Below are 27,473 nucleotides of genomic sequence, written 5' to 3' on the forward strand. Positions count from 1 at the left end.
TGGGCTTCCCCTCTCCCATAGGCTCTAACTCTTGCTTCCTTGTCACAGAAGTGCCTGTCTCAGCTGCCGTGGGATGGGGGCAGCAGGTGGGTGGCGGTTTTGGCCTCTTTAGAAGCCTGAGCCTAGCACACCCATATCCCCTTTCTGTGCCCAACTTGCTGTGTGATGGCTTTTCCTGAATGAGGAAGAGGCTTTTGGCCTGGTGGAGAGAGGGAGAGTACAGCCCTTTCCCCTCCCAATTTGGGGCAGAGGGTACTTAAAAACTGGGAGAAGTTGAATTCTTCAGTCCCAACTCTCATCATTCAGCCAGGATCAGCCAGTTTCTTAGCTTAGTGCTTCTGCAGGAAAGGTCAGCTATGAAATCGTTAATGCTGCTGATCATAGACTCATAGACTTTAAGGTCAGAAGGGACCATCATGATCATCTAGTCTGGCCTCCTGCACAATGCAGCCCATGGAATCTCACCCACCCACTCCTGTAACAAACCCCTAACTTCTGTCTGAGCTACTGAAGTCCTCAAATCATGGTTTGAAGACTTCAAGGTGCAGAGAATTCTCCAGCAAGTGACTCGTGCCCAACGCTGCAGAGGAAGGTGAAAATGGCCCAGGGCCTCTGCCAATCTGCCCTGGAGGAAAATTCCTTCCCGACCCCAAATATGGCGATCAGCTAAACCCTGATGTGAGCAAGGCTCACCACCCAGACACCTGGGAAAGAATTCTCTGTAGTAACTCAGATCCCACCCCATCTAACATCCCATCACAGGCCATTGGGCATATCTGCCGCTAGTAGTCGAAGATCAATTAATTGCCAGAATTAGGCTATCCCATCATATCATCTCCTACATAAACTTATCAAGCTTTGTCTTGAAGCTAGATATGTCTTTTGCCCCGCTGCTTCCCCTTGGAAGGCTGTTCCAGAACTTCACTCCTCTGATGGTTAGAACCCTTCGTCTAATTTCAAGTCTAAACTTCCTGATGGCCAGTTTATATCCATTTGTGCTTGTGTCCACATTGGTACTGAGCTTAAATAATTTCTCTCCCTCCCTGGTATTTATCCCTCTGATATATTTATAGAGAGCAATCATATCTCCTCTCATCCTTCTTTTAGTTAGGCTAAACAAGCCAAGCTCATTGAGTCTCCTTTCATAAGACAGGTTTTCCATTCCTCGGATCATCCTAGTAGCCCTTCTCTGTACCTGTTCCAGTTTGAATTCATCCTTTTTAAACATGGGAGACCAGAACTGCACACAGTATTCCAGGTGAGGTCTCACCAGTGCCTTGTATAACGGTACTAACGCCTCCTTATCTCTACTGGAAACACCTCGCCTGGTGCATCCCAAGACCGCATTAGCTTTTTTCACGGCCATATCACGTTGGCGGCTCATAGTCATCCTGTGATCAACCAATACGCCGAGGTCCTTCTCCTCTGTTACTTCCAAATGATGTGTCCCCAGTTTATAACAAAAATTCTTGTTATTAATCCCTAAATGCATGACCTTGCACTTTTCACTATTAAATTTCATCCTATTACTATTACTCCAGTTTACAAGGTCATCCAGATCTTCCTGTATGATGTCCCAGTCCTTCTCTGTATTGGCAATATCTCCCAGCTTTGTGTCATCCGCAAACTTTATTAGCACATTCCCGCTTTTTGTGCCAAGGTCAGTAATAAAAAGATTAAATAAGATTGGTCCCAAAGCCAATCCCTGAGGAACTCCACTAGTAATCTCCTTCCAGTCTGACAGTTCACCTTTCAGTGTAACCCGCTGTAGTCTCCGCTTTAACCAGTTCCTTATCCACCTTTCAGTTTTCATATTGACCCCCATCTTTTACAATTTAGCTAATAATTCTCCATGTGGAACCGTATCAAATGCCTTACTGAAATCGAGGTAAATTAGATCCACTGCGTTCCCTTTGTCTAAAAAATCTGTTACCTTCTCAAAGAAGGAGATCAGGTTGGTTTGACATGATCTACCTTTTGGAAAGCCATGTTGTATTTTGTCCCAATTACCATTGACCTCAATGTCCTTAACTACTTTCTCCGTCAAATTTTTTTCCAAGACCTTGCATACTACAGATGTCAAACTAACAGGCCTGTAGTTACCCGGATCGCTTTTTTTACCTTTCTTAAAAATAGATGTTTAAAGTGTCATCATTAGGCTCCAGTGTAAACCTAATGGATGGGGACAGGGAGAGTTCATGTGTCCCTCTGGGCCTGTCTCCTGTTCGGAAGGTATTCCTGTGACCACAGGGGTGGGATGTTCAGTGCAAATCAGTGCCGGGGGCCCTGCAGGCCTCCCTGGAGCACAACAGAGCGACCCCATGGATAGCTGGGTGGGGGCCATGCAGGGTGCCTCCCTGGGCCCTTGCCACGTGGTGCCTGGATTTCCAATGAACATGCCGCTTATTCCCATGTGGGACAGTGGGAAGTGGATCCAGGCCTGGGGGCGGGGGGGGAGCTGACCACCAGCCACTCCCTGGGACACATTCACAGGGCAGCCAGTGTGAGACTGGAGTTTGGCCAGGGCTGGGATCTCATGGATATCAGCCCTGCCTGGGGGGAGACCCCTCTGATTGGCCACTCTCCCCACTTCCCCTTCCTCTGGGGAAGGGCAGCCAATTGGAGTTGCTGCTTTTTGCCCCACCCCTTCCCCAGGAGCCAGGGGAAATTTTAGGGAGGGGAGGGGGCTCTAAAGAGCAGTGCAGGGCAGCGCCTTGTCCCTCTCCTGTGAGCAATGGGTGGTTCTGCTTCCCCCCATCCCTTGTCCTGGCAAGGGGGGAGGAGGGTGCAGAGCCCCTGCAGCTGCAGGAGTAGAGGTGGGGCTGCAGGGGGCAGAATTAATTGCTGGGCTGGAGGAGGGGCCAGTGTTGGGTCTGTGCCATCTGGCAGCCACGAGAGCCATCGCAGCGGGCCAGGGGCACCTTGCTCTGTGCATTTGGGGGCGTTGGCAGCGCTGGACCGCCCAGTCCGTGCTGGGGGGTGGGCTTCAAACAGCGAAAGGCCCCCAAAACACACCAGAGACTTGAGCTTCCCCCTCAGCTCTGCCAGTGCCCCTCACTCCCGACACGCAGCCCCCTGCTATCCCAGGACCCAGCTTGGTTCAGGCTCCCAGTGCACGTTAAAGGCTCAGCCTCCATCATTTGAGTCCATAAATATTAGTTTCCGCAGGATTTAATGAAGCCGTTATGCAGGGCACGGCCCGTGGCCTTAACAACGACTCTGTGGCCTCGATTAAAGGGACCTTTCAGTTGCTTTCAAGTATTTTTAGAAAGGGGGGGGAACCCCAGCTGAGCTGGGAGAGGAAAATCCCGAGCTGGCCTGGTACAAAACTAAGGAAATAGCACCACCTAGACTGCAGCTCCCTCCCTGGCTCAGCTGGCGAGCTGCTGGGTCCTCTCTGCTCTGTGCCCGAGGGGCTAGTCCTGCTCCCGCTCTGCAAGATCTGGGGCCACACGGCTCTGTCAGCCCCCCGGCAGGCCTGGTCCAACCCTGGGGGGTTTCCTGCTCTGCCCAGTGCCAGGTGCCCAAGTACTAACTGGGGAGGGTTGTGCTATAAATAATGTGATGATCTCAAGAAGCACCTTCCCTGGGCTCAGCACCGCCTTGTACAGAGGGGAAACTGAGGCACAGAAAGAGGCAGCACTTGCCCAAAGTCACCCAGCAAGTCAGTGCAGGGAATAGACCCAGGAGTTCTGGCCCCCGCCTCACTGGCCCACCAGTGGTTAGGGAAGAGCCCTGGCTCTTTGGGGGACATCCCCCGCCCCCCGGCAGAGAACCTTGCTCCCTCCTGCCCTATGGGTGACAGCAGGGTCTGCCTGTCCCCAAAGTGCCATCTATGCCCCACACTTTGAGGGGGTGGGCTTGTTTTGTGCAGCGCTTTGCATGCTTCTGCCCTTCCCACAGAGCACAGGGATGGATCCAGAGCAGGAGGCGGTATCCCTAGCCTCCAGTCCCATGGGTGGGGTATTCCCCTTAGTCTCCAGCCCCATGGGCAAGGGATTCCCCCTAGTCCCCAGTGGGCGGGGGCTCACTTCCTCCAAGGGTAGGGGGACTGCTGCTCTTCATTAGGCCTTGGTTATTAAGAAGTGTGATGGATTCTCTTTCCCTATCCTGTGCATGCTCCGGGCCCGGACGTCCTAGTGCTGGGGCTGAGGGCCTGGCGGGAGGTGACACTCGTGGGGGCCTTTCCCATATGCTCTGGGGTTCCCTGCCCTTTGAGCTGTCCCCTGGCATTCCTGCTGTCTTCATTTGTGATTGTGAGGTGAGGTTTGTTCCTCTGGACCTGCCCCTGCCAAGCCCTGGAGCAGCCTTGCTCTTATGGGTATTAACAGTAGGGGTTATGGGGGCCCCATTGTGCCAGGAACTGCCCAGATCCCGACCAAGATCAGGGACCCATTGCACTGGGTGCTGCCCAGACCCCAACCGAGATCAGAGCCCTGTCACGCCAGGCACGGCCCAGCCCCCGACCGAGGTCAGGGCCCTGTTATGCTGGGCACTGCACAGACCTTCTGACTAAGATCAGGACCCCTTGGACCCCCCACATGGTCTCAGTCCCAACCCAGGCCCCTCGGACCCCCACAATATTCAGAAGAAACATTAAGAACAGTCCCGCTTCGTCACACCTAGCTGCAAGCCCCCTCCCCCACAGCTCTGATGGTGTGGGGCGCTCCAGGAGATACTGATGGGCTGTGGGGAGGTTGAGGGGCCCAGCGAGGCAGGGGTCTGTACTCACTTGCTGGTTGCTTGTTAGTGAGCCAGATGGTTTGGAGAGCCCGTGGGTAGGGGGTGAGCGGCACCACTCACCCAGACTCAAGGCTGCTGCTTTGTGGCATCGGATGCCCATGGGTCCGGCAGAGGCCTCCAGGGCTCCCCTTCTCTGCAGCAACCCCAGTGGTAGTTGTGGGAGGGAAACAGCTCCACGACCAAGTGACACAGAATCATGAGTGTGTGGGGAGGGACTTATGTGGGTGTTGTGGTGCTGCCCGGTGTTGGGGGACGTACGTGGGTGTCATGGCACTGTGAGGGGGGCACTGGTGGGCTTTGTGCTGCCTGGGGGTGGTGGGGCATACCTGGGTTGTGGTGCCATTAGCTGGGCTGGGGGGACGTACGTGGGTGTCGTGGCACCGTGAGCGGGGTTGGGGGGTGTACGTGGGCATCGTGGCACTGTGAGCGGGGTCGGGGGACGTACGTGGGCCTCGTGGCACTGTGAGCGGGGTTGGGGGGCGTACGTGGGCCTCGTGGCACTGTGAGCGGGGTCGGGGGACGTACGTGGGCCTCGTGGCACTGTGAGCGGGGTTGGGGGGGTGTACATGGGTGTCGAGGCGCCATGAGCGGGGTTGGGGGGCGTACGTGGGTGTCGTGGCCCCATGAGCGGGGGCATACATGGGCATTGTGGCACCGTGAGCGGGGTTGGGGGGTGTACGTGGGTGTGGTGGCACCATGAGTGGGGTTGGGGGGCGTACGTGGGCATCGTGGCACTGTGAGCGGGGTCGGGGGACGTATGTGGGCCTCGTGGCACTGTGAGCGGGGTTGGGGGGTGTACGTGGGTGTGGTGGCACCATGAGCGGGGTTGGGGGGCGTACGTGGGTGTCGAGGCGCCGTGAGCGGGGTCGGGGGCGTACGTGGGCATCGTGGCGCCGTGTGCTGGCGGGTGCGTTTCTCATACGCAGGTCCTGGGAGTGGGTTACCCACCAGCTGGAGAAGGCGTCTCTGGGCTAGAGGGGAGAGTTCACGGCGGATGCTGCAAAAGGCCTGTCCCTAGGAGTGCCAGGCCGGGCCAGCGGAGCGACCGATCTAGACCAGTCTCCTGTTCCTGGCGAGTGCCCAGTCCCCAGCCCAGCCCTGCACTCCCCACATAGCCCTGCCATGGGATGGCGAAGCCCCAGAGAGGCAGGTGGAGTGGGATGAGGCCCTGCCTGGCCCCTTAATGGCCTGGAAAATGCCTCCCAAGCAGCATGCCCCGAGCCCTCCCCTCTGTGCCAAGCCCCCAGGAGCCCATCCCTGAGGGGTCCTGCCAGGGAGATGCAGGGGGCTAACTGGAGAGTTGGGGGCTGCTCACCTGGCACTTTCCCGTGTGGCACTGGAGGGGGAGTGCAGCATTAGCCCCTTGGCTGGCAGGGCTCACGGAGGCCATGGCGTGTTGGTTAATAAGTGGCTGTTGATTCTCGGTGTGCAGCTGGCGGCCCCAGTCCTGCTTCCCCAAGGGGACGGGTGCTGGGGCGGGGGATAGAGCAGCCTTGGGAGCCGGCGGTGCCAGCACCTCTGGAAATCCGGTCGCAGGGCTCTCAAGCTGGGCATCCCACCTCAGTGGGTGCTTCTGGCTGCGCCCGCATGCTTGAGGTCCCCAGAATGAATCCCATTGGTTGCTCCCCTGCAGCATGGTGCCTCCCGGGCCAGCATGGTACCCATCTCGGCATGGCAGGCCACTCCTGGGAACTAGCCTGACCTGGGCTTTGCCTCTCTGGGACCCGCCCCGGCCTCTGCCTCTCGCCTGGCCTAGCCAGAGCACCCTGGGAAGGGCTGTGGCACTGGGCGGAGGCTGCCCAAAGGAGTTGACCCACCTGGGGAGATGAGGCTGGCTGTGGGAAGAGGGGCACAGCGCCCTCCCTGGTGCAGAGCCGAGGGGGCTGGAGGGGGCTTGGCTGGCCCCTGGCCTGGGTAGTGAAATCAGGGTGTTGTGTTTACTTTCCCCTATTGGCAGCTGGAAGGGGAAGCCCATCCCAGCCCCGCATTGTTGTCTCAGCGAGTTAATCAGATCCCATAATCCTGTTGTGGAAATATCGGGCCTCCCTCCGAACAATAGAGACCGAGAATATTGTGGTTAAATTTCAACCAGCTGCCTCCCTGCTCTGTTTGATCCCCCCCTCCCAGGGCGCGCTGGGGCATCTGGTATCAGCCCTGATGCAGGGGGAACAGGAATCTTCGCCTGCTCTGCTCCAGGAACCCCGCACACCTGCAGCCCCGAGCAAATAAAGCCCAGGAGTGGGGGGCCCTGCTTGAGCTGCAGGGCTCCCGGGTGGGGGGTGCCCGCTATGACGGGCTCAGGGCCCCTCCACGTGTGTTTTTTTGACACCTGTCGAAGTCGCCCGGGTGGCCTGGGAGCCGGGGCCCCCAGAGCAGGACTGGTTCCCGAGGTGGAGGGAGCCCTCTGGCCTCGCTCTCGTTGGCGGGGTGGGGACAGCTGCCTACCGGGGCTCGCCCTCAGGGACAGGTGGAGCGGGACCCTCCCCGGCCGGTGGGGTGGGCTCCGACCAGCGGCGCTCTTGGCAGGGGGAGGAGGCTGCCGGCGGCCCATGGCAGGTTCCGCGGGGAGGCGGAGGGAGGGAGCTGGGAGGCTGGGACATGGGCAGGGTGCGGTCCTGGCGGTTCCCGATCCCGGATCTCTTCAATTTCCCCTCTCACTCGTGCCCTGGGAGTGGAGACAGCAGCGGCTCCGGCTCCAGCTCCAGCCCCTGCAGCCACCGCCGCCCTGACCACCAGGGCGCCAACCGCGGGGACTCCGGGCAGCCGGGCCCCGGCCCCGCAGCAGCCGCCCCGCTGCCAAAACAAACGGCCCTTCGCTATTTATTGGAGGCGGCCGGGCAGGAAAGCTCAGAGCAGGCGGCCAGCCCCAGGCGCCGGGCAGCAGCGGCGGGGCGCACGGCAGCACCTGCCCGGCACACGGCCACCTTTACGCACTGGATGGCGACCCCCCTGGGGCACGGCGAGCATCCCGGCCGAGCCTGAGGGGTTCCCGGGCTGAGGACCCCCTGTCGCCCGCCTCCCCTCCCCGGCGGAGCTGCCCAGCGTCCCCGCTGTCCCCGGACTTCCCTGCCATGAAGCTGGCCCGGCTCCTGCTGCTCCTGAGCGGGTGCGCGCTGCTGCTGGCCCCGGCGGTGCGGGGGTGCGGGCCGGGCCGGGTGGTGGGCAGCCGCCGGCGGCCCCCCAGGAAGCTCATCCCGCTGGCTTACAAGCAGTTCAGCCCCAACGTGCCCGAGAAAACCCTGGGCGCCAGCGGCAGGTACGAGGGCAAGATCGCCCGGAACTCGGAGCGCTTTAAGGAGCTGACCCCCAACTACAACCCCGACATCATCTTCAAGGACGAAGAGAATACGGGAGCCGACCGCCTCATGACCCAGGTACGGGCCCAGCCCCTCCCCGGGCCATGCCAGGCTCCTGAGCCCTCTGCGCCCTGCAGTCCTTCCTCTCCGGGGGAGCCCTGCTCTCTTCCTCCCCGCCCCCCCGGCTCCTGCCCTGATTCCTGCTTCAGCCATGCCGGGCTCCGGGGGACATTCCACGTCCTATCCGGGGGCCCCGGCTCAGGTGCTGGGAGGGAGGCCTGGAAGTGCACGGCAGAGCAATGGCCCGAGCAGATGCTTCCTCCCCGGATAGCTGCCCGCTGCGGTGACCCTCTGCTGCAGGCACCTGCCCTCCCGAAGGCCCCTCTCCAGTCGGATCCCCGATGCGCGGCGGGGGTCTCCTCTGTTCTCCCAGGCCCGGCTTCGTTTGTTTGCCCTCCGCTGCCCTCCTTCCCCCGAGCCCGGGGACCTTCCCCGTGCAGTGACCGGCGACGCGGGGCGGCAGCGCTGCAGGGGGCCCCAGGCTCTGGAGGCGGAGAGGAGCTGCGGGGATCAGGGCGCGCGGCGCGGCTCTCCCATTCACCTGCCGGGCAGCGTGCGCTCTGGGTCTCCGGCTGCGGGCGCCGCGCCCGTCAGCCCCAGTCCGAGGCGCAGGAGGTGGCGAGTTCACAGCCGGCCCCCGGCAGCCACAAGATGCTCGGAGTCACGAGGGGCTTCCCGGGCGCACGCTGCTGCCCCAGCCCGCTAGGAAGTTCCCGTCCCTGGAGGGAGTCGGGGTCGGATGCTGTGGAGGACCAGAGCGCTGGAGAGAGCGGGAGGGGGTGGGCAGTGGCATCCCCCTGCCTGCCCCGGGAGGCCCCCAGCTGGGCAGTCCCTTGGCACTGGCTGGGGGTAGGGTTCAGTGTCTGAAATCTCCAGAGCCCTGGGACCCAGTGCTGTGGGGCGGGCAGTGGAGGGTGTCTTGGACCCAGTGCTGCAGTCGGGGGTGGGGGCAGTGGAGGGTGTCTTGGACCCAGTGCTGCAGTGGGGGGAGGACGGCCAGTGGAGGGTGTCTTGGACCCAGTGCTGCAGTGGGGGGAGGGGGCAGTGGAGGGTGTCTTGGACCCAGTGCTGCAGTGGGGAGGGGGTCAGTGGAGGGTGTCTTGGACCCAGTGCTGCAGTGGGGGGAGGGGGGCAGTGGAGGGTGTCTTGGACCCAGTGCTGCAGTGGGGGGAGGGGGTCAGTGGAGGGTGTCTTGGACCCAGTGCTGCAGTGGGGGGAGGGGTCAGTGGAGGGTGTCTTGGACCCAGTGCTGCAGTGGGGGGAGGGGGGCAGTGGAGGGTGTCTTGGACCCAGTGCTGCAGTCGGGGGTGGGGGCAGTGGAGGGTGTCTTGGACCCAGTGCTGCAGTGGGGGGAGGATGGCCAGTGGAGGGTGTCTTGGACCCAGTGCTGCAGTGGGGGGAGGGGGCAGTGGAGGGTGTCTTGGACCCAGTGCTGCAGTGGGGAGGGGGTCAGTGGAGGGTGTCTTGGACCCAGTGCTGCAGTGGGGGGAGGGGGTCAGTGGAGGGTGTCTTGGACCCAGCGCTGCAGTGGGGAGGGGGTCAGTGGAGGGTGCCTGTGCCCCAGGGCTGGGGAGGCAGAGCGGCTGGGGGTCGTGGTGCTGTGCCAAAGCAGCGTAGAGAGCCTTCTCGGGCTGCAGAGGGACCAGGAAAGGGGGACGGCTGGGGTGACCCTTGTCAGCACCCATAGCACAGACTGACCCTTGGCTGCTCAGTGGTCGGGTCCTCTGTCCCCTCGGCTAGGGTCTGAGACCACAGCCGGGTCCCTGCTGGCGCTGCCCGCTGGGGACTGAGTGGAGCAGGTGGCTGCGTGGGCTCCGCAGGGCGGTAGGAGCCCCTTGTTGGCACGAGTGACTTGGGCCCACGGGGAGCAGAGCAGGAGCTGGTCGCTGGCCGCTTCCCACGAAGGCTCTGGGCACACCTGGGTGCCCAGCTCCGCGGCGGGGCAGGCCTCTTTGATCAGGGCCTGAGAATGGGGTGAGGAGGGGAGGGCTCGGGTGTGACTGCCTTGGGCATGACACCGAGCACTGCGCCCCCCACCCGGCCTCTGTCCAGGGGCTGAGCACCCGGGAGGGCGGTGGAGGTGGGGGCAGTGGCCTTGCAGGGCTCCGTCCGCGTGACCGGCTGGCATTGCCCAGGGTGGCAAAGCAGAACCTCGCGCTCTTCACTGGGGAGGTGAATGTCCCCAGAGCCCTGGGCAGAGCTGCCTAGCAGGCACAGCCTTCATTCGGAGCAGGCAGCTCACTGTGCAGCATTGGCCAAGCCCTCACCCTCTCCGTGCCTCAGTTTCCCCTGCCTCTGGGAGCTGGGGGGTTGCTGGTGGGGGGTGGGTTGATGTCTGGGGCGGAGTGTTTGGAAGTTACTGACCCTCGCCGGGCGTTGCCCTGTCTAACGTAGGGGACAATGGCCTGTCGTAAATTCCACCTGGAAGCCAGCAGAGGCGGCCTGGGACAGGGGAGGGTGGCTCCGGGACGAAGGTTACCCGGCGTTTCGGTGTGGGCAAGGAGAATGCCTGCGGCTTTCAGGAATGCAGATAAGGAGCTTGGTCCCAGCCCTCTCTGCTGATTTACAGCCCAGGTGAATTTCCCAGCAGAGACTCTGGGTCCCAGGGCTGGAGGCCGGCGCTGGCCGCGCTGGGCCCGTGGGTTCCTGGCTGGCGGGGGAATGACTCGCGTGCCCTGGGCTGAACACAGGAGGCTGTGAAAGCGGAGGTTCGGTGGACTCCGGCCTTGGTGTGTGTGAGGACAGGAGAACTCCAGGAAGTGAGTGTCAGGCAGTCTGACATCACTGGGGACTGGATCCCTGGATAGGTGCCATCCGGGACAGCCCCCTGCACTCCAAGCTGCTCCTGCCTGACCTGCTTGGACCTCCGCTGAGTCTGCCAGCCAGGGGCAGTTAGTGCCAGCTGGGGTGTGGGCTGGGAGCCCAAAGCACTTCACAGCTAGTAATGACTGTCACATGGGTCACTAATGCCAGTTGCTGGATCAGAGCCGGCACCCCCTAGAGGGGACAGGCCCCGTGTCCCATTCCCTGTCCCCCTGAGCCAGCCAGTCCCTGCCCTGGGGCCAGATCGGAGCCAGCGCCCCCTAGAGGGGAAAGGACCAGTGTCCCATTCCACCCCCTTCCCCCCGCCCTCCCCCGAGCCAGCCAGTCTTCCGCTCTGGAGCCTGATCACAGCCAGCGTCCCCTAGAGGGGACAGGCCCCATGTCCCAACTGTGAGCCCTATTTCTGTCTCTTGCTGCACCACGCAGGGCAGAACCGGTCCCAAGTAATCCCAGGGTGTCACTCTTCTCGCCGTGTGTGTGGAGTGGCCAGCCCAATGGGGCCCTGACCAGAGCCTCTCGGCACCCCACAGCCCAGACGTTACATCTGAAAGTGCCCTGCTGCCCTGGGGGCTGGACGCCCGCTGGCCTGGCCCTGGTGGGAGCCCAGTGGCCAAGATTTAGGGACACCTAGCTGGGGGAGCAGGGGGCTGCCAGCCCATTGCACCAGGACTCCCAGCACCCTTGGGGCAGCAGCCTTCCCAGTGCCCCCTGCGGGGGAGGGTGAAGGGAGAGATGCCCCTAGGGCCCCAGGTGGCTTGAGGTGCAGGCTCCACGCTGCCAGGATGGCTGGGAGGGGACGGGACCCACTCCCATGCAACCCCTCGCCTCACTGGCTTTTACTGCTGTTGACTCACCTCAGAACCTGTTTTCCCCAAGTCCAAGGGTCTGGGCGTCTGGGTGGTGCTGTGAGATGCTGGGGGGCGGGGAGGGCTGCTCCCCGCCTCCCCTTATCGGTTCATCTGCCTCAAGAATCTGCGTCTGTTTGCTCTGCGCTGGGCCGGGCCTGCTGGCAGGCGCTGAGAGAAGGCCCCACCTTTCCCCTCCCACGGAGCCGGCCCCTCACCACCCTCGCTGGGCAGAGGAATTTCTCAGGTGCCCCCCCCATGGTGCCATTTGGGCCAGCCTCATTGCCCAGCCCCACTGGCCTGCAGACCCAGTGTGCTGCCCCCTCCCGGGGGGCTCCTCACCCTCCACCCTGCAGAGTGGGGCTGGCAGTGCCTGGGCAGGCTGCCCTGCTGAGGAAATGCCACTGACACCCCCCCCCCCCGCAACACAGGGACGGCAGGGCCTTGGTCCCCATCCAGGGTGGAGCTGCTGGCTGCCCTCCATGAGTGTATGGTGTGGGGGGCTCAGCCTGGCCCTGCCATATCGGGGCTCCCGGTGGGAGTGGGTCCCGCCTGGCCTTGCTTGTGAGTGACTCCGTTGGGAGCTGAAGGTGCCAGGCGGGCACAGCATATGAGCCTGGTGCCAAACGCCCTGCGAGCAGGATCACCCTAGGGGAGGGGCACTCCCTCTCCAAGGCCCCGTTCAGCCCTCGGCCCCTGCTGGGGCCATCAAGCTTGGCACAGAGCTCAGCTGGGAGCCCTGAGCAGCTGGACACGACCACTGGTCAGTGCTGACTGGGCTGGTGCTGGCTCCTCGCCCTGGGGGAGCTGGTCCTTCATAGTGAGTGAGCCTGCTTACCTGCCACGTGGGCCGGGGTCTCTCCGGGCATCTCCAAGCCGTGCTCTCCCTCTGGCCTCCCCCTCCAGCTCTCCGAGGTCTGGAACCGCAGGGGCTGCATACCTGAGACAGGGCGTTGGATGCCACTCCTGCCTGAAACCAGCTGCTGTGTGAAGGGCACCAGCCCCTCTGAGAGCCTCTTAGGCTAGCAGCCTGTCTCCAGCAGTGGCCCACAGCCGATGGCTCAGGGGGCAGCATTACTCTCCCCCCCACCTGTAATGTCCCTGGCTGGCTGTGCAGAATGGGAGGGCAGAACGTCCTGCAGCGTGAGACTGGATCCATCCTGTCGCTCGTGTCCTTAGCGTGCAGAGCTACTCACACACTGCACAGCCATGACATTGCCCTCGCCGGCTCCCTCTTGTGGCAGAGAGTTCCACAGGTCAACTGGGCCCTGTGACTCCCCTGCCAGTGATTTCCTCAGGTGGCTGCTCACGGCACTGGGCAAACTGAGCCCAGGGTGGGTTCTTGCTGTGCCCTTCCCAGCCATCACCACCCCGGCAGTGATGCAAGCACCTGGCAGCCCTGCTCCAGTCCTGAGCCTGTCTCTGTGGCAAGCTCTGTGTGCCAGTCTCTGGGATCTCTCCCTCTCTCTCCCCGTCGTGATCTGAGTAGGTGGCTGCCACCTGTTGCCATGGCGGTGGCCTGGGTCGGGGGGCAGCCAGCTCTGCTCCCACTGAAGACCTGGCAACAGGCCAAGGCAGATCCCAGACTACATGTAGCCGTGTGGACGCTGGCCAGGCTGCAGCGTGCCCACTGGTACAGGGCATCCGGGCATGCAGGGATTTCTGTCTCCTCCGCGCTTTGGGCACCTTTGCCCCCGCCCCACGATGGGGCGTACCTGAGCTGCACTGCCCTGGCCATGCCCTGCTCTCTGAGCTCGAGGCAGCCCGGTGCCGGGGAGCATCCCGTGCCCCGAAGGGGGGCGCCTGGCTGCGATCCGTGCCCCGTCCCCAGGCACTCGCCTGTGGGGCCTCTCTGGCACGGCAGTGACACCTGCTGGCTACAGCTGGGAATGACAGAGCAGCACTTCGCTCCAGCCACAGGGACCTTCGCCCTCCCAGCTGCCCCCTGCACGCCCCCTCCCTGGCGTGTGTCCACACAGCATGGCCTGGGTGGCCGGGAGCCGCCCTAGGCTGGGGTGGGACAGGTTTGCTCCCTGGCCAGCGGCCAAAGTGAAAGCAGCTGGGGTCTGAGCCCCCTTCCCCTGATGCCTGCCCTGTGCAGCCATGTCCCCATCGCCTGGGACAGTGTGCCCCACGGATGGGGAAGTGCAATGCAGGGGGCGCGCCTGGGGCTGGGGAGAATTTCAGGTGACGCTAAACTGTGAGGAGTTGAGAATCCCATGGGGGACCCAGCAATCAGCAAGCATCTTTCTGCCCATGCAGCACCTAGCACAGGGGGTCCTGGCCCGTGACTCGGCTCCTCGGAGTGAGGGTCCTATGCAGCCAGGAGAAGGGGGAAATAACCTGCCGGCCAGATGTGCACTGGGAGGAAGGGCTGAGAGAGGGGCGGGGAACAGGCCAGGAGCTTGCAGGGGATCTGTAAGCACAGGGGGCCTGGGCATGGTGGGGCGGCTCTAATCTGCTGGGGGGATCCACCGCCGGAAAGAGGTGAACGTGCCGTGTGTGCAGGCTTGGCAGGCCCATATGGGGCTCCAATTACCCCAGCTTTGCTGGGCCCCACCCACTCCCATTGCACAGACGTTTAGGGGACCCCCTGAGCTCAGTGTCCTGCTGCAATTGTTCCCCCCTTTTCCTCTCGTCTATCCTGTGGGTGTGTTTCTGTCTGTCCATCCCAGAGGAGCTGCTCCAAGGATGGGGTGGGAGGGAGGAAAGGAACAGCTGAGCTGGGGGCCATGTGCAGACTGAGCTGGGGCTATGGGGCTGCATGCTGGGGGGGTCGAGGGGCGTGACCAGGGGCGATGGGATGAGGCTGGGGAGGGGTGTCCTGGCTGGATGCCGTTGTCTGCCGAGGGAAGGGGTCGGGGTTGGAGAGAGCGCAGTCATGGCGCGTGATGCCCGGGGCCCAGGGGGGCAGCCCTGCCTGATGCTGGGGTTTATGGGAGCCAGCACATGAGCGCCCCCTGCCTGGGAGGATGTCAGGTGCAGCTTGGGCGGCAGGGGTGGCGGGGGGGATCAGGGCTGCTGTGGGCCCACGAGGCAAAACAGCCTCCCCCTCCTGCCGGCTGCTGTGAGCTGGAGTCAAACCAGTGCCCGGGGGGCCGGGCCCGTCCCTGCCTGGCTGCAGAGCTGAGGGGGCCCCGTGCCAGCCTCCCCACCCGGCCAGGAGGGGTGTCTCTGGGGCTGGCTGGGCTGCATGGCCAGGGGGCTGAGGGGGACGCGGTGGCCCCACTCCCAGTCAGGCTGGTGGCACCCATGCCGTGGTGCCATGTCCCTGGGCAGCAAAGGGGAGGTGGTTCATGGAGACAACCCCCCCGCCTCCCCATGAATTGTGTTTGTCAAATTCCTTCCCTGTCTTATCCCTGGCTGGCTCAGACACTGAGACTGCACCCGGCAGTTGGGGAGCACGCTGGAGGGAGGCAGGGGGAGGGCAGAGAGGAACCTCTCTGGGGCAAAGGCCCCCTTCCCCCGCCCTCTCCCTCTGCATCACAGCCCCCCCCAGGCCCACTGCATCAGGAAAGGCCCCCAGCACTGTGGCCCCCCCTCACATTGCAGACTTTGCCTGTCACCCACCCTAGACCTGTGGATGGGGAGCCCCCAGCCCATACCTCCCATCCCTGCACTGACCCCGTCTGCCCCTCCAGCAAACTCCATTCTGCCTCTCCTGGGCCCTCCCCAGCCCAAGGGAGGTGTCATGGCCAGAGCAGCCGCAGGGTGGGGCCTCCTGGTTTGGGAGGGGCAGGGGGTGCCTGGGAGAGCCCCAGGGAGAGAACTCAGTGCCAGGCTCTGAATGCCCAGCGGTGATGCCCTGTCCAGCCTTTCCCCACTGGGGACCCCTGAGCTGGGTTCGGAGCTTCCTGAGCTCACAACTGACGTGAGAGTAGAAGCCTCAGCTGCAGCCTTGGAATGTCTCACAATTATCATCACATGGCTATTCTTCACCCTCCATCCTCCTGCGGGGCAGCCCAGGGCTGGGCTAGCAGGGGCTGCAGGTCGGGAGTGAGGGGCACTGGGCTAGCAGGGGCTGCGGGTCGGGAGTGAGGGGCACCGGCAGAGCTGGGGGAGCCCAGGGCTGGGCTAGCAGGGGCTGCGGGTCGGGAGTGAGGGGCACCGGCAGAGCTGTGGGGGAGCCCAGGGCCAGGCTAGCAGGGGCTGCGGGTCGGGTGTGAGGGGCACCGGCAGAGCTGAGGGGGGCCCAGGGCTGGGCTAGCAGGGGCTGCGGGTCGGGAGTGAGGGGCACCGGCAGAGCTGTGGGGGAGCCCAGGGCCGGGCTAGCAGGGGGCTGTGGGTCGGGAGTGAGGGGCACCGGCAGAGCTGGGGTGTGCCCATGGCTGGGCTAGCAGGGGGCTGCGGGTCGGGAGTGAGAGGCACCGGCAGAGCTGGGGGGAGCCCAGGGCTGGGCTAGCAGGGGCTGCGGGTCGGGAGTGAGGGGCACCAGCAGAGCTGGGGGGTGCACAGGGCTGGGCTAGCAGGGGCTGCCGGTCGGGAGTGAGGGGCACCGGCAGAGCTGTGGGGGAGCCCAGGGCCAGGCTAGCAGGGGGCTGTGGGTCGGGAGTGAGGGGCACCGGCAGAGCTGGGGTGTGCCCAGGGCTGGGCTAGCAGGGGGCTGCGGGTCGGGAGTGAGAGGCACCGGCAGAGCTGGGGGGAGCCCAGGGCTGGGCTAGCAGGGGCTGCGGGTCGGGAGTGAGGGGCACCAGCAGAGCTGGGGGGTGCACAGGGCTGGGCTAGCAGGGGCTGCCGGTCGGGAGTGAGGGGCACCGGCAGAGCTGAGGGGGGCCCAGGGCTGGGCTAGCAGGGGCTGCGGGTCGGGAGTGAGGGGCACCGGCAGAGCTGTGGGGGAGCCCAGGGCTGGGCTAGCAGGGGCTGTGGGTCGGGAGTGAGGGGCACCGGCAGAGCTGGGGGGTGCCCAGGGCTGGGCTAGCAGGGGCTGTGGGTCGGGAGTGAGGGGCACCGGCAGAGCTGGGGGGTGCCCAGGGCTGGGCTAGCAGGGGCTGTGGGTCGGGAGTGAGGGGCACCGGCAGAGCTGGGGGGAGCCCAGGGCCGGGCTAGCAGGGGCTGCGGGTCGGGAGTGAGGGGCACCGGCAGAGCTGGGGTGTGCCCAGGGCTGGGCTAGCAGGGGCTGCGGGTCGGGTGTGAGGGGCACCGGCAGGGCTGGGGGAGCCCAGGGCTGGGCTAGCAGGGGGCTGCGGGTCGGGAGCGAGGGGCACCGGCAGAGCTGGGGGGAGCCCAGGGCAGGGCTAGCAGGGGGCTGCGGGTCGGGAGTGAGGGGCACCAGCAGGGCTGGGGGGAGCCCAGGGCCGGGCTAGCAGGCCGCTGTGGGTCGGGAGTGAGGGGCTGCCTCAGGTCCCGCAAGTTGGGGGTTTCTCGTGCCGCTGATATTGGCCCCAGCGGTTCAGGGGTGACAGACGAAGCTCCCCCCCAGGTCACCCAGTTGGACTGAACCCTGGCCCGGCCCTCCCAGTTCGCAGCCTGGGTTCTGGGGGTGCATCTGTCTCCAAACCCTTCCTTGCGCTGATCCCTGTTCCTGGTGGGAGCCCGGGGCTCCGGGTGCCTGGGGGAGGGGCGGCAGTGGGGGAGGGGGATACAGAGGGCTCGGACAGGGGACTATGGGCTGGCACTGAAGTCACACCCCCAGGCTGTAGAACCAGCAGGAGCACGTTCCTCCCCGCCTGGGTTGGGGGCTGCCCTGGGGCCGCGTTTCCCTGGGGGTCGGGGGCTGGAGGAGGGGCTGTCCTGGGGTTGGGGGCGGAGGGTGGGGAAGGGCCGTCCCTGGGGTCTGCGGTGCCCATGTTTGGGATGGTTTTTCGCTGGAGGCTCTGATCCGACCAGGAGACTCCCTCAGACCTTAGCCATCAGTGCAGCCCCATCCCTGTCCTCCTGGGGGCGCCCTTCCCCGGCTCTGCAGGGCACCCACCCTGGCTAGGGAGGGAGCCGCTGGAGAGTGTCTCCAGCCTCCCCCTCCCCCAGCACTGGGGCAGTGAGAGTGAGAACCGGCCCCCATGGGGGCTGGGAGGGGGCTGTGGGGCTTGGTTCTAACCCCCCAGGCTAGCAGTGACCCAACAGCTCTGCCAGCTGCCTGGAGGCCGGGGTGAGGGTCTGCCGGGCCTCAGCCCAGCACCCCATGGGTCAGTGCCCACCTCACCAAACCCATGGGCACCAGCTGGGCCCCTCACTGCCAGGCCCAGCAGAGGGTTGCCCAGACTGCGCCAGGGCCCCTGCGGGGCGGGTGTGAGGGGGAAGTGACTGCGGGGCTCAGCTCCTGCTGACTCCGTGGCTCCCCGTGCGGGCCCTGGCCCTGCCGGTTGGGGAAGGGGTCTGCCAGCCTCACCCCCCGTGGACGGGGAAGCGATTGCCAGGGGTGTGGTGTGGACATGGCACCCTGGGGCAATGCGGGTCGTGCCCAGAGGCTGTGGGGCTGCTGAAGGGAGCCTGGCCCTTATGGGCACGCAGGAGCAGCTCCGGGCGGTGTGTGGCCCCGGCCCAGGCCATGGGTGGGGGCGCCGGGGAGGGGCGGGGAAGGCGTCGCACCAGCGTTGGAGGTGACGAAAGAAGCGAAGGCGTCATGGCGGGAGAGGCAAAGTACCGACATGGCTCTGAATCTGGCCCGGAGCCGGAGAGCAAAGCGGGGGCTGAAAGGGTCAGTTTGCATCGGGGCCAAAGGCTCCTCGCGGCCACGGGTGGGAAGGGGGACAGGTGTGTGCGGCTACGCCAGGTGAGTTCGGTTAACGTGAGGCACTTCAGGGAGCCCCGAAGGAGCTTGGGGGGCACGGGGCCCACGGCGGCCGGTGAAACAGTCCCTTGTATTCTGGTGGTGGGTGTAAACACACACCTCGCGGGGTCTGATTCCCTGGATCCCCCAGGAAAGACCCGCGTCCACAGCGGTCTCGGGAGCGTGACGAGAACGGCCCAGGCCGCCTAGGGAGGCTGCCGGCTGCAGAGCGGGGGCTGTGATGGGGCGGGGAGGGGCTGGACTTACAGGGCGCGGGGGGGGTAGCTTGGTGCACTCTGTGTGGGGCATGGGGGATCCCCACACGCAGCAGGGGGCAGCAGAGGGCTGGCTTTGCAGTATGGGGCAGAGGGAGGGGGAACCCCCCGGCAGGGGTCGGGTCCGGCTGCCCCATGTACAGCCTGTTTGGCTCCCAGCAATGTCCTGGGGGTGCAGGCTGATAAGCCCTAACCCCCCCACTCTGTCCTGCCCCCCGGTCTGTCCTGCCTCTCCCCCTGTCTTGCCCCCCCGCTCTGTCTTGCCCCTCCCCCCTCTGTCCTGCCCCCGGCTTTGTCCTGCCCCACTCCCCGCTCTGTGCTGCCCCCCCCCCGGCTCTGCACTAATTCTGCCCCCTGCCCGCAGCGCTGCAAGGACCGCCTGAACTCCCTGGCCATCTCGGTGATGAACCAGTGGCCGGGGGTGAAGCTGCGGGTGACCGAGGGCTGGGACGAGGACGGGCACCACTCGGAGGAGTCGCTGCACTACGAGGGCCGAGCCGTGGACATCACCACCTCCGACCGGGACCGCAACAAGTACGGGCTGCTGGCGCGCCTGGCCGTGGAGGCCGGCTTCGACTGGGTCTACTACGAGTCCAAGGCCCACATCCACTGCTCCGTCAAGTCAGGTGGGGCGGGCCGGGCCGGGCGCTGCTCGCGCGTGTGGCCGTGGGACCCGGGAGCTGGGGGCAACTGCTCGGCTGGACCAGCCTGGCCCCACTACCCCGCAGCCTCTGGTCCCCTCCCTCGCCCACCCCCACTCCAGTGCCCCCACCCACCTTGCCCTTGCCCACTCCGTCTCAGCCTCCTGCCCGCCCTGCCCCACACCCCCAGCTGTCCCGCCCACCCTGCCCCCACCAAACTCCCCCCAGCTGTTCCATCACTCTGCCTGCCTTGCACCCGCTCCCCCACCATGCTGTCCTACCAGCGTACCCTCGCCCTAGGCTCCAACCCCCCCTTAGTCCCCCTCGCCACCATCCCATCCCCTCCTGAACCCCCAACCCATCCAGCGCCATCTCCCCCCCACATTCCACGTCAGGCTCTGCTCACGCCCCTGCCCCCGCTTCCTCTGCCCAAACATCAGAGCCACATGGCACCTCACCTGCCCCCCCATCTTTGAGTCTCCCCCATCCCGTCTCCCCTGCTCCCCCTCCCCATCCTGTGCTGGGAAGACAGCGGCTCCATGGCCGTGGGGAGATGGGAGGCAGGGGCTGGTTGCTCTGGGGTGAGAATGAACAGCTCGGGGTAGAGCTCAGACACGGCATCTTGAAACATCCCAGCTTGGCAATGTCTGCTCAGGGGGAGCCCAGGGCTGGGCTAGCAGGGGGCTGCGGGTCGGGAGTGAGGGGCACTGGCAGGACTGGGGGGAGCCCAGGGCTGGGCTAGCAGGGGGCTGCGGGTCGGGAGTGAGGGGCACCGGCAGGGCTGGGAGGGCAGGGCCGGGCTAGCAGAGGGCTGTGGGTCGGGAGAGAGGGGGACCGGCAGAGCTGGGGGGAGCCCAGGGCTGGGCTAGCAGGGGGCTGCGGGTCGGGAGTGAGGGGCACCGGCAGAGCTGAGGGGGGCAGGGCTAGTCTCGCAGGGGGCTGCGGGTTGGGAGAGAGGGGCACCGGCAGAGCTGGGGGGAGCCCAGGGCTGGGCTAGCAGGGGGCTGCGGGTCGGGAGTGAGGGTCAGGCTGTGTTTGGGATTGAGGCGTCATCACCTGCTTTGTCTGTTGCCGTTGGCTTGGGGTGCGAGCGCCCGTCCCACCCAGACATGAGCGCACAGGACTGGGAGGCCCTGCTGGGGGGCCCTGCTCTCGCGGGATCCCTGCCCCTGCTCTGTGAGGGCTGCCGGGGCTCCCTGCCACTGGGGCTGGGCTGGGGTGACCCTCACTCCAGCGCGACTCGGGGTGAATTCTGGGCAGGAGCCGATTGTCCCGTCGAATCCTCGCCGGGAGCCTGTCCCTGAGCCCTGAGGGCCTGGGCACGGCGCGGCTGCCTGGCCACAGGACCTGCCCGGGCGGCAGGGCCAGGGTCTGGCGCCGGCTCCCCGGGCCCTGCCGTCGGCGCCCAGGGAGAGGCAGCCCGGCGGGCAGCGAGGGGTCTGTGGTGCACGGTGCGCTGTTCCGATTCCTCCCAGCAGAGACCCCCGGATAATTCCCATCCCGCAGCACCCCCAGGACGTGCCCCTCGAGAGGAGGCGGGTTCGGGCCGAGCGGGCGGGCGTTGACCGTGGCCTCTTCTCGCTGTGCTTTGCCCAGTAGCGTGATGGGAGGCGCCCTGGGCACGCCCAGCCTCGGGGCTCTGGCCGCTGGGCAGGAAGTGTTTGCTAGGCCCCGGCTCCCCCCGCGCGGGGCCCGTCCTGATGCCTTGGCCTGGATCCATCAGCCTCGCCTGCTCGGACACAGCCTGGGCCCCCGCGCTGACCGGCTGCCCCGGCCCAGGCCAGGATGGGTGCGACCGGGACCAGGAGCGAGCCGTGCTGGAGAGAGGACAGAGCGGGGCAGGGCCCCCGGACAATGGAGGGAGCTGGCAGCTGGGCACCGAGTGGCCCTGGCCAGGGAGCTCCAGCATGCGGCTGCTGCGCCCCTGGGCTCCAGGCCTCCCGCCACAATCTTTGGGGACCGCCCCCCGTGTCTGCCACGCCACTGGGAGCACGTGGTGCGTGGCTGGGACCGGGCGCAGGCTGCTGGGGGGGCTGCTCCCCATCCTCAGCTCTGCACGTCGGGGGCAGCTGGCCTGCCCCATGCCGGGGAATAAACCCATTTTATTTTTGTACTGTGACCACGGGGACCCTTCTGTATCATGCCCACCCCCGCCATCACCACACCTGTTCCTTCCCCCCGGCCTGCCCCGAACACCCCCCATCACCTCCCCTTTGCCCCCGCAAACACCCCCCCCAAGTGTCCCCTCACCTGCCCCCACCTGCTCTGTCCCCCCCACCTGCCCGAACACCCCCCATCACCTCCCCTCTGCCCCGCCCCGAATGCCTGCCCTCCATGTCTGCCCCAGTGACCCCTGCTCCTCTGTGCCCCCCCCCCCCCCGCCTGGCTCTTTTGTGCCCATCCCGATGGGCTGGGGGAGTCTCTCTATCAGGCAGGATCAGGGCCGGCAGGTGGTGCCAGAGCTTGGCCTGGGCCAGTGTTAATGTGCCCAGGTTCGGGGCTCTGCCCCCAGGGACGGTCCCTGGCCGGATCCATCCCCCTGCCGGGGCTTTCTCCCCACATTTGGTTTAAATTCTCCCCACTGGTTCCCCCCCCCACCCCCGTTGGCACTGAGCCAGGCCAGGCAGCGTCACTCTCTGCCTGTGGCCAGGCTCTGAGCCCCCCGTGGGGCTGGGGCTGGTGCTGAGGGGCCCGGGCAGGATTGGGGGGGGCTCCCAGGGGCACCTTTGGGGGCTGAATCTGCAACTGTGGGAAATAAAATGATTTGCTCTGGAGTTTGATGCTTTTCTCAATCAGCCTCCAGCCCACGGTGGGGCCCCAGCAAGTGGGGCCAGGCCCCCCCATGGCTCCCATTCTCCCTCTGCTGGCCTGGGGGGGAGTGCCAGGGGGAGCCTGCCCAGGAAGGGAGCCGGGGGGGGTGTCTGCAGGTGGCAGGGAAGTGGGGGGCAGGAGGCCATATCTGGATGAGGGCGTCACATGGGGGCGGGAGTTTGAGTGGGGCTGTGTGGGGCGGAGGGGCAGGAGGAGCGGGGGAGGTGTGAGTGAAAGGGAAGAGAGAAGAAGGTTGAGGGGCACTGAGGGGTGGGAGCAGGTGAGGGGCAGGCGGTGGGAAGGGAACAGGGGTGAGAGGAAGCCCTGTACACCTAGCCCTTGGACCCCTCAGCCCACCCCCCTGGGCACCCAGCCCTTGGACCCGCCCCCCAGTGCCTACCTGCCCACCACCCTAGGCGCCCAGCCCCCTGGAGCTCAGTATGGGGGGGGTTGGCCAGCTTGTCAGTGCTCCAGCCCCCCACTTTGGCAGGTGCTGCACTGGAGCTAGGCCAGCTCCTGGTGATGTTCCCCCCCAAACCCCTTCCCTGCCCCCTCTGGGATGTTCCCCCCCAAACCCTCCTGCTCCAGGCTCCCTGCCCCCTCCAGGGGTTTGGTGACTAAACCCCCCCCCCAGCACCCGTGGGCCGGCCAGGCTTGTGGGCACAGGCTGGGGCGAACTCACCCGGGGATTGGCATTGGGGGTGCCAGCACGGTAACACCCCCCTCGTCTGCCCGGGGTCCAGCTGGCAGGAGCTGCAGACGGTCCCACCCCCAGCCGGCTGCCCAGTGCAGCGGGTCTGGCTCCGGCCCCCAAGCCGGGCTGGCCAGGCCGGGAGCAGGTTTCTGGCTGTGAGGGCAGATGGGCGACAGGCCCCACAGGGCCAGCGGGAGACCTGCTGACCCCCCCACACACACACCCGCTAGCAACAGAGCCCTACAGATTGGGGGCTCGGTTACAGCCCCACCCCCACCCCATGCTCAGTGCTCCTCGGGGTGCCTGGAACTCCCCAGCTGGGGGGGATGCGGCTGCAGGTGGGGGCGGGGGATGGGATACAATGGAGGCAGGATGGGATTATGAGCTGGGGGCCGTGGGTAGGTTATTGGGTGTTTTCGAGCTGGGGTTTGGAGGGGGTGAAGGGTCTTGGGGCGCGTGGGGGGCAGTGCAGAATATTGCCCTTACAGGAAGTGTGGGGGTAAATTGGGGGGGTTGCACTCTGGCTCTGGCTGTTGGGTTGAGGCAGATCCCACCCCAGAGGCAGCCACATGTCAGCACTGGGGTGGGTGTGTCTCCCTGTATAAACAGACCCTACGCCCCACCCCAGAGGCGGCTGCATTGCCCGCCAGGTCAGGGATCCGCAGGGTGACCGCCCTGTCCTCTCTCGTTCCCTCTAGAGCATTCGGCGGCAGCGAAGACGGGTGGCTGCTTCCCTGCCCGGGCCCTGGCGACGCTGGAGAGTGGGGCGAGGACCCCGCTGTGGGCGCTGCGCCCGGGGCAGCGGGTGCTGGCTATGGACGAGCAGGGCCGGGCCACCTACAGCGACTTCCTGGCCTTCCTGGACAAGGAGGCGTCGGCGCCCACCACCTTCCACGTGATCGAGACCCAGGAGCCGCCCCGTCGACTGGCCCTGACCCCTGCCCACTTGCTGTTCGTGGCCGAGAACTCCACGGCGCCCGCTGCCCGCTTCCAGGCCGCCTTCGCCAGCCACGTGCGGCCTGGCCACTACGTGCTGGTGGCAGAGGTGGGGATGAGCCTGCGGCCGGCCAGGGTGGTGGATGTCTCCACCCAGACAGACTTCGGGGCCTACGCCCCCCTCACCCGTCACGGGACCCTGGTGGTGGACGACGTGGTGGCCTCCTGCTTCGCCCTGGTGCAGGAGCAGCGGCTGGCGCAGCTGGCGTTCTGGCCGCTCCGGCTGTACCATAGCCTGGCGGGCGGGCACAGGACGCAGCCGGAGGGCGTGCACTGGTACTCGGGGCTGCTGTACCACCTGGGCCGGCTGCTGCTGGCCCCGGAGAGCTTCCACCCGCTGGGGACGGCCCAGTTCGAGAGCTGAGGGCTGCCGGGGAGAGGAGAGGGACGGGCGGAGGGGTGGCCATTGGGCCGCTCTGCCGGGAGCAGCGCCAGGGCAGCTGCCTGGGAAGAGGAGCCATCCGCGCTCTGAATGCCGCCTGCCCTAGGAAGCAGGGCCAGCTGAGCCCGCGCAGGGCCCGGCCAGAGTGGGCAGGGAGGCTGGGGCACGTCCTCCCCTGGGCCCGGGTCCCATGTGCCAGCGCGGCTGGGCCCCACCACTGACAGACCCCTGCGGAGCCACCAGCCTGGGGCTGGGGGACCTGTCTCATGCCCCCAGCTACCCCAGCTGCTCCGGGAGGCCTGGACCTGTGGGGCCCGGACGCCAGTCTCCCCCCTCTGCTGCTGGCGCCAGGGCTGCCCCGGCTCCCTGCCAGCCTGGGCTCTGCCAACCAGCCCAGGGCCCCGGGACGGGGGCTGCTGGGGAGGGGCGCCCCCAGATGAATCTACATGCTGCTATTTTTGTGCGTGAGGCGAGTTCCAGGGACGGTGGTGAAGGGGGAGGGGCCAGGCGGGAGCCCCCCCCATGCTGGGGGCAATGGCGGGGGGGTGTGTGGAGGTGCCCAGCACAGGGGCCGGTGGGGGGCAGGGCACGGCAGAGGAGAGATCTGAGTGCCAGAGCGGCTCCGTGCCCAGCCAGGCCGCCCGGCTGCCTGCGCCCCAAGGGCTGGGCTGGGCAGACACCCCCTCCCGGCAGGGCAGCCCCCTGTGCCAGGTGGAAGCAAAGTCGCTGCTGAGAACGAGCCGGTGCACCCAGGGACGGGCCAGCCACGCTGCTTCTGAGGACACGAGGCTGCCCAGCCAGGCCGGGGGGCCCTGGGGTGAGTGTGAGCGGGGGAGGGCACCGGGGGGCTTGGGGCCCGGGGGTGGGGGCGGGTTCATGGGCACGGTGCGCCGGTGGAGGGCGAGATCTGGGCTGGACTGGGCTGCAGAGCCAGGAGAGGTGCCTCTTAGCCAGATGTGAGCCTGTGTGTGTGTGTGGCGGGGTGGGGGGGTTATGGGGTGGAGAGCCCCCCCCAAATATTACTAAAAATAGCACCAGTGCAGGCGCGGACTCTGAAATCACCCACCTCCCCCTGCCCCCACCCCATCTGTGCCATTCACGCCCACAAAACCAGGTGCCCCCCCCGGGCTTTGAACTGGCTACCAGACTCCCCCGCCCCAGGGTAAGTCATGGCTGCTCCCCTCGTGACAGGGAACTCCCCCCCGCTGGCAGCACCAGCCACAGGGACCCCCCCCAGCTCTAGTCAGTGGCTCAGTGTCTGTGGCTCGGCCGTGGGCCATGTCCCCTTCCTACCGCATCAGCCCCCCGTTATTTATTTCTCTGCTCACTGTAACGGAGCCGGTGTCCCTGTGGCGGAGGCTCCGGGGGTGGGGTGGGGGGGTCAAAGCAGAAATTATTTAAAGATTATTGTAAAGCCGGCGTGGCTGGCGCCCGTTGGCCGGAGCGGGCCGCAACCCGCTTGTCTCTTCACTGGAGGGCGATTTCCCGGTCGGGGACAAGGCCAATAAACCGATGGACTCATGGGTGCTCCACGCGTCTCTGTGGTTTCGAGCCAAGCCCAGGGCAAATGCCCGCAAGCTGCCGTCCCCTGCCCCGGCGCCGGCCAGGAGCCTCCCTGGCCACGCAGGACATAGCGGGAAATGCGGCCAGCTCTGGAGCGGAGCACAGCGCCCCCCACCAGCACACGACACTCTCGGAAACGCTCCATGGAAATCCCGGGGTGGGGGGGCTGAGGGTCACGTCCGTGGGAATGGGCCACGCAGGAGAAGTGCTAGGGGGCCTGTCATGCCCACGGGAGGCAGGAGGTGGGAGGGCCCAGGGCTCTGGCAGCTGGCACCCCCGCTGGCATAGGGGCCGGGGCACTGGGGGCAGCCCTGACTCCGAGGGGAGAGACCCGCACTTGCCCGGGAGTCTCCCACCCCGTTCCTGGCCTGGCCCCGCTGTGCCATGGGAGCCCATATAAAGCCGCCCCGGGAGTGCTCCCGAAGGGACAGCAGGGGGCGCTGCCCTACAGCAAATCCGCCAGGGGCCGGGAAGCTGGGCGCCAGGCCTGAGCCCTCTTCTGCCAGGGGCGGGGGGCTTTGGCTGCGGCTCCCCCCCCCCGGGAAGGGCCCTGCCCCCCCAAGGGCTGCCCCAGGGCTGTGGGGAGCCCCCGCCTGGGGAACCCGGGGTCCAGCGCAGGCCCAGGGGGACCAGGCAGGTGCTGCCAAGCCAGGCGCCTACAGCAGGGCCAGGAGCGAGTTCGGGCTCCGCCAGGTGTGGTGGGCGCAGGGGCAAGGACTTTGGATGGGGTCCAGCCTGGGAGCCCTCCAGCCACCCCAACACGGCCTGTCCAAGCAGCAGGGCTGGGCCTCCCCGACGCCACCCCCAGCCCGGGAGTCACCCTGGGGGCGGGAGAGGAGTGGGGTCCCGTGGGCTGTCAGGGGCTGGCCCGAAGCCCTGCCTGGAGGTCACAGCCCTTGGCCAAACTGGTCCGGCCCCATTCCCTGGCCACCTCTCAGGGCCCGGGCTCCCCTCCGGCTCCCCCTGAGCCCCCAGCCACCTCTCAGGCCCCCTCCAACTCCCCCTGAGCCTCCCAGCTGCCTCTTAGGCCCCGGGGCCCCCTCCGGCTCCCCTGAGTCCCCAACTTGCTTCTCAGGCTCCCTCTGGCTCCCCCTGAGCCCCCAACTCGTGTCTCAGGGCCCAGGGCCCCCTCCACCTCCCCCCCAAGCTCCCAGCCGCCTCCCCCAGCCAGTCTGGCCATTTCTTCTCCACCCCTTTTGGATCCAGCCCTTTCCATCCATCCTGACAGGCAAGTCCGTGTCCCCCCACCCCAAATCCAGGCCCTGCTTTGACTCCCACCGTGTCACCGACCCCCGCGCTGCCTTCAGCCCAGCCAAACCCCGGGTCTCCTTGCTCAGTGCCCCCCCTTCCCCCTTGTTCTGCCCGGCACCAGCAACCCCCCCAGTGCCGGCGTGCAGACTCCAGCCCTGGGGCCAGGCTCTGGGCGCCCAGGGACCCCGCTCAGCCCCAGCCCAGGGCGGAGCGAGCCGGCGGTCAGGCCGACGTGGGACCGGGGGTGGGGGGGTAATGCCGAGGCCGCTGGCAGCTAATTTAATTAGGTTCTTATTACAGAGCAGGACAAATTGGTCCCCAGGGTCCCCGGGGTCAGACCGTGAGAGGAGCTTTATGGAGTGAGGTTTCAATTGTCCCTTCTCCCCC

General features: G+C 65.9%; 1 protein-coding gene across 1 annotated transcript; it reads left to right on the forward strand.

Annotated features, from left to right (window-relative positions):
• The first annotated feature begins 7,814 nt into the window (after positions 1-7,814).
• Positions 7,815-24,383, forward strand: IHH (Indian hedgehog signaling molecule). The gene is made up of 3 exons (XM_074966751.1): positions 7,815-8,117; positions 19,113-19,374; positions 23,593-24,383. The coding sequence occupies exons 1-3, from the start codon at positions 7,815-7,817 to the stop codon at positions 24,252-24,254; spliced, it is 1,227 nt and encodes a 408-aa protein (XP_074822852.1). The 3' UTR covers positions 24,255-24,383.
• The last annotated feature ends 3,090 nt before the right edge of the window (positions 24,384-27,473 follow it).

The sequence above is a fragment of the Natator depressus genome, chromosome 11, assembly GCF_965152275.1.
Source record: "Natator depressus isolate rNatDep1 chromosome 11, rNatDep2.hap1, whole genome shotgun sequence".
Taxonomy (NCBI): domain Eukaryota; kingdom Metazoa; phylum Chordata; order Testudines; family Cheloniidae; genus Natator; species Natator depressus.